Consider the following 12789-nt stretch of genomic DNA (forward strand, 5'->3'; position numbering starts at 1 on the left):
AGCAGTATCATCAAAGATATCTGCATTCCCATGTTAAGTGAAGCATTATTCACAACAGCTAAAATATGAAAACAACCCAAGTGTCTGACAACACACGACAATGCATTGTTTCTATAACAATGGAATATTATTCAACCATAAAAAGAAGACCATGTCTTTTGGAACATGGATGAACTGGGAAGACACAAAGTGAAATAAACCAGATACAGAGAGAAAAATAATGTATTATCTCACTAACAAGTAGAAACTTGAGGGGAAGAAAAAGCAAACTCAAAGCAGTAGAGAGTAAATGTTGATTGCCAGGAGTTGGAGGGGAATGAGGATATGTTAGTTCAAAGGTTACAAATTTCCAGTTATAAGATGAATAAGTTCTGAGGGTCTAATATACAGCATAATGCTGTATGATATACTGTATTGTATATTTGAAATTTACTAAGAGTAAGGAATGTTTTAATTAGCTCCACTGTGGTAATCACTTCAAAGTGTATATGTATGTAAAATCATCACATTGTACATCTGCAATATATACAACTTTAAGTTGTTAACTATACCTCAGTAAAGCTGGGAGAACAATGTTACATACTATGTGATTCAATTTATATGACATTCTGGGAAAAGACAAAACTCTAGAATTGGAAATGGATCTGTGTTTACCAGGACCTGGAAGTGAAGGCAAGAGAAGGTTACAGAGGGTCATGGAAACACTTTTGGTGATGAAGCATTCTGCATGTTGATTGTGATAATGATTGCAGAACTTATGCATTTATCAGAACTTTTAGTACTTAGACTGAAAAGGATGAATGATATACTGTGAAAACTGTATCTTATCTAAAAAGTTAAAAAAAATTCTATATTGAAAGAACAGATACTTGGAAAATGCAATAGATAATAAGATCCTTTTAAAATAACAGCATAAAAAATTCAGAAAGACTAAACTTTATATATACTGGAAACATGCTAGATATTATTAACATAAAAGATGACGTAAGTGGAAAGACCTACCAGTTTGTGAATAAGAATTCTCTAAAGATCCAAATTCTTTCTCAATAAAATCTTATTCAAAATACTAACTGAACATAGTTTTTACTAGACTAGCTTGTTGAAACTAAATTTCAAAGCATTAATATATAAGAATAGTAATAATTCTGATAAGAAATAGTAATGAAGGAATCCTATACTGATAAGGTATCAAAGTGTATTTTAAATCAAATGTAATTGCATCCTCTGTTACATGGAACATGAACAAAGAGACCAATGGAAGATAATAGAAGCTTCAATTGGATGTAATGCATACCATATTTTAGAATGCATAGTTGGGATAGCAAAGCCATGGGGAAAAATAATCATGTATTGATAAGAATGCCAATCCAAAAAAATAATTAAAATGTAATATCTACTTAACTCCTTACAACAAAATTAAGTGCAGCTGGTTTAAAAATACAGACATAAAATTTAAAAAGCAAAAAGACTTAAAAATTAAATGTGAAAAAATGTGGAAGAATATTTTGGTAACATTTGAATAGGAAAATTCTTACTAAGCAAGACACAGAAACTATAAAATATGGATATATTTGATTATGTAAAATTTAAAATATTTTGACATGGCCAAAACGATTCTGCACAGTATAGAAATAAGAAAAATAAATAAGAAGCTGGAAAAATAATAATTCTACCTACATAGTAAATTGGATAACTTCTTTATTATTATAATTAAATTATAAAAATCAATATGAAAAAGATCAGCAATCAAATAAAACACATAAAATCCATTAATAGGCAATTCATGAAAGAGGAATACAAATCATTTAAAACACTTGAATAAATGCTCAAATTCAATTATATTCATTTGTAATTAAAGTATACAAATGAAACACAATTTCTTTAATCAGACTGAAATACTACAAATGTTTATCAACACTGGCTGTTGAGAATGTCATAAAAAGGTATTCTCCAGAATTAGGAAAGTAGTGAGTTTGGTACAAACTCATAGATGGCATTTTGTCAATAACTATGAACATCAACATTTTAAATGTATGTATCAATTGACTCAGCAATTCCACCGCTGGGAACTCAAACTTAAGAAATTTCAAAAAGACTTCATTGCAAAATTATTTGTCATAGAAGACTGAAGAAAACATGAAGGGGACTGGATTCATCGGTGTTAGTGATCTTTAAAAAGAAATTAAGCAGTTTGAAGAAACTGAGAGTGAGTTAGATCTGTAGACTGGTATATGAAGATGCTCAGGAGGCTGAGTAGTAAATAGCAAAATTTATACACAGAGACATCATTGTGAACACATATGTAAAAATATACATATTTTTGCAAATATTATTATTGGAAGAATCTTAGAGGATAATGACTGCATCTGGAAAAACTGGAAGACTGTAATTTAGGATGAGTAGGAGGTTTATTCCAAGTTATTCCATTTTGCACAGATTTCATTTTTAATATGTATTATCATTATTATCTATTAGCTTTCAATTTTTAATTTAGAAAATTAAATATTACACTAAAAATGTTATATTGAATAAAAGAATAATCTGTATAACATTAAACATTCTAAATTTACAATAAAAACAATGAAGATAAGTGATAAGAATCTGAGTAACATAAAACTAAGAATGAGAAAGAATTAAAAGTAAATATAGCAATTAAGTAAAAATTAATGAAACTTTATAAAATTGAGTTGACTACTTTATTACATATCATTTACTGACTCCCTACTGTAAATGCATTCCAAACTTCTAGGTGCACTGATAAACCAGACATTATAGAGTTTATATTTTAGCAGGAAAGCTAGTATTAATAGCAGAAGGATACAGTTCATTTTTGAATTATAATGATCACAAATTCTTCAGAGAAAAGGAAAGCTTGCATCAGATTTATGAATACTTTCATATTCCAAGGAGGCTCGTTCTAGTGCTAAATTCTTTCCTTTATGATGGATAATGTGCTTATTTATTACTTGATCTCACTTTTTTTCTGCAGAGCTTCTTCATAGCATTAGTCATCTCAGAATTTCTTAGACTGTAGATAAATGGGTTCAGCACGGGGCTTATGACTGTATAAAACACATTTAAAAATTTGTCAATAGGGAAGGTCTTAGCAGGTCTTGCATACATGAAAATACAAGGAACAAAGAAGCAGACAACCACAGCAATGTGGGAAACACAGGTCTGGAGGGCTTTCTGCCTCCCTTCCTGACTCAGGTTCTTTAGAGAGTGCAAGATGATTACATAAGAGATGAGTAAGAGCAGAAAAAAAATACTGCACATCAGTCCTCCATTGGCCACCACTAAGATGCCAGTGACAAAGGTGTCAGTACAGATGAGTTTCAACAAGGGGAACATATCACACATAAAATGATCAATGACATTGGGGCCACAGAATGGGAGCACATAAATAGTGCCAAGATGAATTACTGAGTGCAGAAAACCTCCAACACAGGACACCACCAGCAACACAACACACACCCTTTGCCTCATGATAACCAAATAATGCAAGGGCTTACAGATGGCCACATAGAAATCATAGGCCATCACCAACAGAAGAACAATCTCTGACCCACCAAAAAAGTGTTCTGTAAAAAGCTGAGTCATGCAAGATTCAAAGGATATGGTGTTTTCCCCAAAGAAGAAGTCTGAAATCAATCTGGGGGAACTAGAAGAAGAATAAATTAGATCTATAAATGATAAGCTAGCAAGAAAAATGTACATCGATGAGTTCAGAGTCTTACTGACAGTAATTGTAACGACAATGAGCAGGTTACCCACCATAGTCAAAATGCTGAAAAGCAAGAACATGACAAAAAGGAATTTCTGTTCCTTTGGATTCTGTGTGAGGCCCAAGAGAACAAAGTTAGTTACATTTTTCCTTGGTTCCATTTAGTCTGTACACAAGCTGACTTCACATATTAGAAGCAGTTTACCTACAAAACAATGGGGGACATTTAAATGCATTATAAGGTTAATTGTTTTATCTATTCAATTAAAAGAATGTGTATGGAGTATTTGTTCATGTCCAATGTGCCATTGACATTGTGAATACCAAGTTGAATAAGGCATCGTTCCCCAACGTCAGTGATAGGATACATGACAGGGGATCAGACAATTCCAGACCCATGTAATAAGTACCATTAAAAGGATATTCACACAATGCTAAGAGTGTAGGAATATGTCAATCAAACTGAAATCAGAGAAGGCTTCTTATGTAAAGCAATGATTTAGCTGAGTTTTTTTTTTTAAGTGAAAGAACAAGAAAAGATGGGAAAGGAATTTCATGAAAAGGTACACGACTTATAAAGTCACAAAAGTATAATACTTGAGACTCACTTAAGGTGATTTACATTATCAGTATGAGTAGATCTAACCATAAATAGGTGTTCTCTATCCTGAATTGTGTCAAACCTCAGCGATAATTCTTCAGGGTCTCTAGGTGGGTATTTCCCTTTTCCTGAGCAATAAATACTGCAGCAGTCCAATGTTGCATCTCCAGGCTTTCTCTCTCCCCTAATTTTCAAGCCTGTATGTGCAACATCTCTAATTTTGGACATCCAACTGAATTGAAATTTAGCATTTGTAAAACTAACTTTTAATTGTCCATAATAAACATAAACATTTCCTATACCTAAAATTTAATAGATATTCCCTATTCATCTCATTAAATGGCTATCATTTTCTATGTTATGTTTTTACAAAAAAATTCACAGTGTTCTTCACTGTTGCAACTCTCATACAACTTAAACACATCCTATTGTCTCTACTTTTGAAATATATCACAAATTTGATCACTCTCTACCCATTAGTTCCTTTTGGGTTCACTGCAATAATCTCCTGACTACACTTTTATTCTGGCCTCCAAAAACTGCTTCTCCTGAAGCAGCACAAACTGTCCTTTATAATCTTATTCTGATGACATCACCCTGTTGTTCAAAACTCCTACAGTATATTCCAGTCACACACACTCATGATTTAATGTATCAATTTAGTATTTACAGTAACAAGAAATGTAATACCCATTTCATAACTGAAGAAACTAAGGCTCAGAACATCTGATTAATTTCCCCAAGGCCACCCATTTTTAAGTGATCAATCTAGAATTGGAAACTAAGTTTGATTTATTTCAAAATAATTTAATTTTTTACATAATGAAGAAGGTCACACAATAGTGAGCCTGGTTCCCACTATTTACAGTTAGATATACCTTGTACAGATTTATTCACAATCTGAAGGTTTTAACTCAGTATGTGGCCCTGGAATTCTTTCATTGCTAACAGAGGGGGAAAGGTTGCATTATGACTTGGGGATATAGTTTATTTCATTTGGCTGGCTGTCCTTTTTCTTGGTAGAGTCTTATGATTACCTGGAAGGTCATTTTTATGTGCACAATAGATTATTTAAAAGGAATTCCATGTTGTGCACAGAGAAGCAAGTTTATAGTGTTAGGAAATTTATCAAAAAGACCAGCAAATCCTATATTTACATAGAAAGATAGCAACTAGTCATTTCCTGGGTAAATGTTTCACAAGTAGCTTCTTTCCCATGAATTTCAAAAAGAAAAATAACATTTGATTGTTTAACCCTTCTCACACCTTCAGTGTAACATGACTAAACTAGTTGACTTGTTATTTTTGAAAGACATTCCTGTGATTTATTTTATGTCATGCTTTAAGCCTAAGAAAGGAACTCCTAAAAAATTTGTGTAGTTCCTAAGTGGATACTGTCTTCTTCCAGATAGAGGTGAAGATCACGAGACTTTTTGTCCCTTCTAAACACATTTCTCATTGAGTCTCAGAATTGGAAAGTGTCCAAAACCGATTCTTGCTTAATTAATTCACTGGGATTTTCAACAAAATTTTAAAAGAACATCTATATGTAAAGCTATTACTAGATCAAATCAAGTAATTAGGGTCAGAAAGACATAACATGGAGGAAAAATATAGCTTTAGAGCCCTTATGAGACTAATGCCAATCCAGAATAAAATTTAAACCCAGTCATTTTCTTCCAGTGAATTTACTTATTCTGTATTTCCTCACCTGTCATAGCAAGATTTTCCTTCTTTTTATTTAGTACTCAATGAAATCAGCTAAAAGTTTGGTTAGATATAAAAATTGTATCATCAATTTAAAAGTAATAATTATTTATCCTACTATAAATTGTTTTTAAAAAATTTAGGGCACCCATTTTATGCCAGCAACTGTGCCATGAGTGAGGACACAATGATTAATAAAACTGGATGGGGGGAATCATATAAAAGGTCTTCCCTGTATGATCTTATATTCTTATATACAAAGTCAAACAATAAAAGGAGATGATTTAATAAAGTAATTATAGTTTTATTCACCCCTTAGAAGATAACAAATAGGGTACTGTGACAGAAATAAGAGGGAGAATTCTACCATGGATAATGTAATCAGGGACAATGTTTCTTAAAATGTGATTAAGCTGAGATCCAAAGGATAGGAAGTGGCTACCACTGAAGCACTGTTACAGACAGTAAAGTTAAGTAAATATTAGTTAAGTAAAATTATATCTCTTCAGAGATGGCATGATTTATACGTAGAAAACTCAAAAATTTTTCATAGAAATTTTTAAATTTTGCTACTGAGAGTGTGCACTCTTGTCTTTTCCAGGTGTTAATGGGAAAGCTTTCCACCTTTCAATGCTGAGGATGGTGTGCACTGTGGATCTGCCATATACAGTGTTTGCTATGTTGAGGTGCTTTTCTTCTACACCCAATTTGTTGAGAGGTTTTTCCATGAAATGATGTTGAATTTCTATACTGTTATGAACAACCCAAGGAAAATTAAGAAAATAATTCCACTTACAAATAACATCAAAAGAGTAATATAGTTAGGAATAAACTTAAACAAGGAGATAAAAGTCTTGAACATTGAAAACTGCAAAATGTTGCTGAAAGATGTTATAGAACACACACATATCGGGAGAGACACATATGAGCTGGAATATTTAGTATTATTAAAATGTTAATACTACCTCAAGTAATCTACAGACTCAATGCAATCCCTATCAAAATCCCAAAAATGTTTTTTGCAGAAATAGAAAAATCCATGCTAAAATTCATATGGAATCTCGGGGGGACTCCAAATTGCCAAAACAATATTTGAAAACAAAGAAATTGGAGGTCTCATACTTCATGATTCTAAAACATTCTACAAAGATTTGGTAATCACAGAACCGGTATTGAAATAAAGATGGACTTGCAGACTAATGGAATAAAATAGACAGCCTAGAAATAAACCTTTGTATATGTGTTTCATAATTTTTGAGGGGGATGCCAAAAGCATTTAATGGGGAAAGGACATTATCCTAAGTGGGAAAAGGCAGTCACAAAAAAACAAATATCATATAAATCCACTTATATGAGGCACTTAAAGTAGTCAAATTCTAGACAGAAAGCAGAATAGGGGTTGTCTGGGGCTCAGTGAGTGGGGATTTTTATTTATTGGGTGTGGAGTTTCCACTTGGGAAGGTGGAAAAGTTCTGGAGGTTGGCAGTGGTGATGTTTGTATAACAATGTGAATAAAATTTTGAAATTATAAATTTTGTTACTTACATTTAATCGCAATTTTTAAAATAAATTTAAGAACAAAAGTGACCTTGTCAACTGGTTTATGATGTGAACATAAACTATGACACGATAGCCCAAAGTATATGCAAAGGTCATTTACATAAGCTACACCAGGGTAATTTGTTTGAGAGGTAAACACATCTTTCCAATAGCAAAATTACTACATTAAAATCTCTAGAACTGTATCCTGAGAATCTGCATTTTACAAGAACCTAATTCTGACAGTAAATTAAACAACCAATTGAGCAATACATAAATTTAAATAAAAATTTTATAATCGTAGGTAATTCCCTACCTGGACCCTCCTCAAAGCCTAGATAACAACATCAACATACTTTTGATAAGCAGTGTTCAGCTGGCCCCAAACCATAAAACTGTCTTCTTTTCTCTTCTCGATTGAAAAGATAAAGTCATTTTATATTGGTTTGATTACTCCCCAAAGTCACTATTTCACTCCAGGACTTCTGGATAGCATTTTTCACCTCTAAATTTTGTATGTAGGTTTAAGCTTAGCAAAGGAATTATCATGACATAAATGTAGCCACAGCTTTACCAGTGAAGAAGGTGGTAGTTGGGTGCAAATATACAAATAATCAGGGCACAAAGACTAAGATGACCACAGTGATGTGAGAGACACATGTGAAGAGGGCTTTGCACCTCCCTCCAAGCTACAGGTCCTTAGGGAGCACAAGATTATCACACAGAAGACCATCATGAGGAAAAAACTGGGGAGATGAACTCACTATTGTCAGCAACATAGAATCCCAGTGTATGTGTCCACACAGACAGTTTCAATAAAGGGTTAAAGTCTCACATGAAGGTTCTATGACATTGGAGCCACAGACTTACAAAATGACTTGTCACAAAAAAATTTAAGAACGACATGAAAAGAAATGGATGCATTAGTTTTAGTATATATATATATAAGGGAGTATTGTGCAGTATGAGAAAAACTAAGAGTTAGATCTAAATGGACTGATATGTAAATACCTTTTAGACATTGCATACAAAAAAAAGTTTACATACACAGAAAAATCACACACATATACTTAGATGCAGTTCTATTTATATAGATTATTACCTGATTAATTTTAAGAAACAGATTAAGTGATTCCCTCTGGTAAAGAGGACTGGAGAATTTATGCTGAGACATAAATAAGAAATCCATTCTACACTTTATCCCATTTTGTATGTTTTTTATTTTGCTCTTTGTTATTATCTAATACACATTAATTTCTTAAAATTAGAATTATACTAAAATTTTTGTGTATAATGCAAATAAAATCTTATTTAAAAAGCCTACATATCATTAAATACTTCAAATATTATTTTAAAAGAATTAAATGACAAGAATCTGTCTCAGAAAAAAGTAAAACAAAATGCATAAATTAATTAAAAACCAGTGTAATTATATAAAAATTTTCTTACTAATTAGTTATATATTGTTGACTCCTCACAATATAGGCATTACATCTTTCTAGGTGAAGTGATAAAAATGACATTATAGACCTTATATTCTACCAGGGAAGGAAACTTACTAACAGCATAATTGTGTAGTTGTATTTTTTAATTATATAGTTGTATTCTTTAGTTATAATTATCATAAATTCTTTGAAGAAAAGGAAGTCAGCATCAGATTTTAGACTCCTGAATTCCAAGACTGTGGCCCCTGATGTCGTACAACTCTCTTCATGGTGGATGATGCACTTATTTACTATGGGATACAATGAATGTTTCCTCTCCAGAGCTTCTTCATGGCATTAGTCATCTCTGAATTTCTGAGTGTAGATTAGAGGGTTCAGCATTGGGGTGATGACTGTATAAAACACACCCAATGATTTGTCAATAGGGAAGGTCTTAGGAGGTCTTGGATACATGAACATACAAAGGACAAAGAAGCAGATAACCACAGTGATGTGGGAAATACAGGTCTGGAGGGCTTTCCACCTTCCTTCCTGACTCAGGTTCTTTAGAGAGTGCAAGATGACTCCATACGAGATAAGTAAGAGCAGAAACACAATAGTGCAGATCAGTCCTCCATTCACTGCCACTAAAAGGCCAGTGATAGAGGTGTCAGTACAAATGAGTTTCAGTAAAGGGTACATATCACACATAAAGTAATCAATAACATTAGGACCACAGAATGGGAGCACGTAAATAGTGCCAAGTTGAATTACTGAGTCCATGAAACCTCCAACCCAGGACACCAGCAGCAGCACAACACACTCTTTGCCTCATGGTAACCAAATAATGCAAGGGCTTACAGATGGCCATGTAGCAGTCATAGGCCATCACCAACAGAAGGAAGACCTCTGACCCACCAAAAAAGTGCTCAGAAAAGAGCTGTATGATACAAGATTGGAAGGACATGGTATTTCCCCCAAGGAACAAGCTCTAAATCAGTTTGGGAGAAGTAGATGAGGAATAAATGACATCCATTAATGATAAGCTAGCAAGAAAAAATTCATTGGTAAATTCAGAGTCTTACTGACAGTTACAGTCACCACAATGAGCAAGTTGCCTCCCATGGTCAAAATGTAGAAGAGCAAGAACATAATAAAAATAACTTTCTGTTCCTTTGGATTCTGTGTGAGGCCCAGAAGGACAAAGTGAGTCACATTGTTCCTTGGTTCCATCTATTCCTTATAGGTGTTGACTTCAGATATTAGGAACGGTTTACCTATAAATCAAATAAAAGAAAATAACCTTTACATGTATTGTAAGCTTTACCTTTTTTATTCATTCAATCAAAAATGCACATGGAGAATCCATCTGAGTCAAGCCTGATATAGACAGGATCACCAAGTTGAACAAAATATGGTTCACTATTCTCAGTGATTTGATATATAATGAGGTGTCAGAGTACAGAGACTAATTTTATTTAAAGTGTACCTATAAATATACTCGTGTGGTAAGGGTTCACAGTTTCAGATCATCTAAATCAACTCTGGATCTGTAAATTCCTCCCAAGGAAAGAAATGCTTTAGCTGAGTTTGAAAGGAGGAGAGAACAAGAGTGGAGGGAAAGGGAATTCTATGAAAAGATGCACATGCATAAAGTCACACAAGTGTGATATTTAGGTGAAGAATCACTTAAGGTAATTTATATATTCAAAGTGGAGAGAACCATTTATGAATGGATCTGTGTATACAACTACCTAATTGACACTTTCAAACAGATATCAATTTAATATTTATTAAAATAAATTTCAAATTTTCCACATAAACCTATTGCTTCCTGGGTGTTCTCCAATTCATTACATGGTACAAAACAGTTTAATGAAAGGAAATGTTAATACTGTGGAATACCTATCATTTTTATGCAAAACTATATATCAGATGCTATATCCATGCTTACATAGGTGTTTTTATATATACATATATACATACATATGTATGTACAACTATAAACATACATATATTAATAAAATCACATTTAATGTGTAACATTTAATCTTTGCTGTAACAAATATTGTTATGCTCATTTTTTAGTTGAAGAAATAAGCTCAGAATATTAAACTCAAAGTCATACATTTTTCAGTGAGAGAAATGGAATTATACTATGGTTGACTTCAAAATTCCTGTGATCCTAGAAAAAATTTTTCAACTTTTCAATTCTTATAAGTTCAAGTTTGTAATTTCCTACATAATACAATAATTTACACAATTCAAAAGCCCGGCTTCCACTATCAACTGTTACAAAGTTACCTTTTGGAGTCTTGTTCACGATCAGCAAGGAGCCTTTTTAACTATGTCATAAGGACCTGGAAATATCTCTTCAATCCAAGGACAAAAAACTACATTATTCCTTAAAGACATATTTGATTTCACATGACTATGTCTGTCCATTTTTTTGCAGAGTCTTCTAAATATTATAAAAAATTATTATTACTTGCGTTGTAGATCTGTTTAAAAGGAATTCCATGATGCAAACAGAAAAACAAAAATTTTTCATATTGAGTAATTTATCAAAAAGGCAAACAAATCTATGTCACATAAGAAGTTAGTAAATATTTTAAAAGGGAAATAGGTCTCAAGTAACTAACCTATAGTAAATAAAATAAGGAAAATTTATGGTGCAGTATTTGTGGCCATCTCATTCTATTGTTTTATTGCAACTACTGTATAAGTTAAAACAGTTCTAAAAAGGATAGCAACTTCTCCCCAATAGAGGCAAAGATCATAGGACATCCTACACCTTCTAACCAGATATATCAAGTCATGCAGTTGGAGTGTATCCAAGACTGATTTGTCCAAGACTTAATTATATTCACTGCGATTTTCCATCAGATCTTAAAAGAACATCTCTATGTAAATATACTGTTAAACCAATTGCATAATTGGGGTCAGGAAGATGTGACAAGGAGAAAAACATAGCCTCAGGACCATTAAGGAACTTTAGCCAGTAGAGAATAAAATATTAACCTTGTCATTTTGTTCCAAGAAAAATGAATTTATCACTTATTTCCTCACTTAACCATGGGAAGATTCTTTCTTTTGATCCAATGCATAATGTTTTCTGCCTGTAAGTGTGGGGCTCTGGATGTTAAATTTTCATCTCCAGTTTAGATTCAAAGCATTATTTATCCAAATTATTATTTGTTAAAAATTTTACTGAGGGCCTACTTGTTTATCAGGCTCTATGCTGTAAGCTAGAGAATATAGCAGTTATTAAACAGAAAAAAAATCAGGAAAAAGGTGCTGCCTGCATTGACCCTATAATACAGTCAGACATTTAAAAAGTGAACAACTTAATAAGATAATTATAATCTGTGATCTTGCTAATAAAACAAAAAACAGGGCATAATGACAGAAAATAAGAGGAAGCATCTACAGCAGATAATAAGGTAGTCAGAAAAGGTCTTTAGAAAATGTAACATTATACCTGAGATCCAAAAGATGAAAAGCTGTAGAATAGATAAATAAGATTATACTGTATAGCACAGGGAAATATATACAAGATCTTATGGTAGTTCACAGAGGAAAAAATGTGACAATGAATATATATATGTACATGTATAACTGAAAAATTGTGCTCTACATTGGAATTTGACACATTGTACAATGATTATAACTCAGTAAAAAATGTTAAAAAAAAGACAAAAAGCAGCTACCAGGTGAAGCTCTGTTACTTGTGTTAAACTCCAACATTGGAAAGAGCTCAGCAAGTTCAAGACACTGAAAAGTCATTGTGCCTG

The 12789-nt window shown here is 32.6% G+C and overlaps 1 protein-coding gene and 1 pseudogene across 1 annotated transcript; both read right to left on the minus strand.

The window, feature by feature from the left end:
• Positions 1-2955: 2955 nt before the first annotated feature.
• LOC107035120 (olfactory receptor 4A47-like) lies at positions 2956-3885 on the minus strand. The gene has a single exon (XM_072956964.1). The coding sequence runs from the start codon at positions 3883-3885 to the stop codon at positions 2956-2958; it is 930 nt and encodes a 309-aa protein (XP_072813065.1).
• Positions 3886-9299: 5414 nt separating this feature from the next.
• LOC107035118 (olfactory receptor 4A47-like) lies at positions 9300-10228 on the minus strand (annotated as a pseudogene).
• Positions 10229-12789: the final 2561 nt, after the last annotated feature.

Source organism: Vicugna pacos, unplaced genomic scaffold (assembly GCF_048564905.1).
Source record: "Vicugna pacos unplaced genomic scaffold, VicPac4 scaffold_5, whole genome shotgun sequence".
Classification (NCBI taxonomy): domain Eukaryota; kingdom Metazoa; phylum Chordata; class Mammalia; order Artiodactyla; family Camelidae; genus Vicugna; species Vicugna pacos.

What these genes read in the sequence shown, in the direction of transcription:
- LOC107035120 (XM_072956964.1), bottom strand. Translation starts at nt 3,885, where the DNA reads ATGGAACCAAGGAAAAATGTAACTAACTTTGTTCTCTTGGGCCTCACA.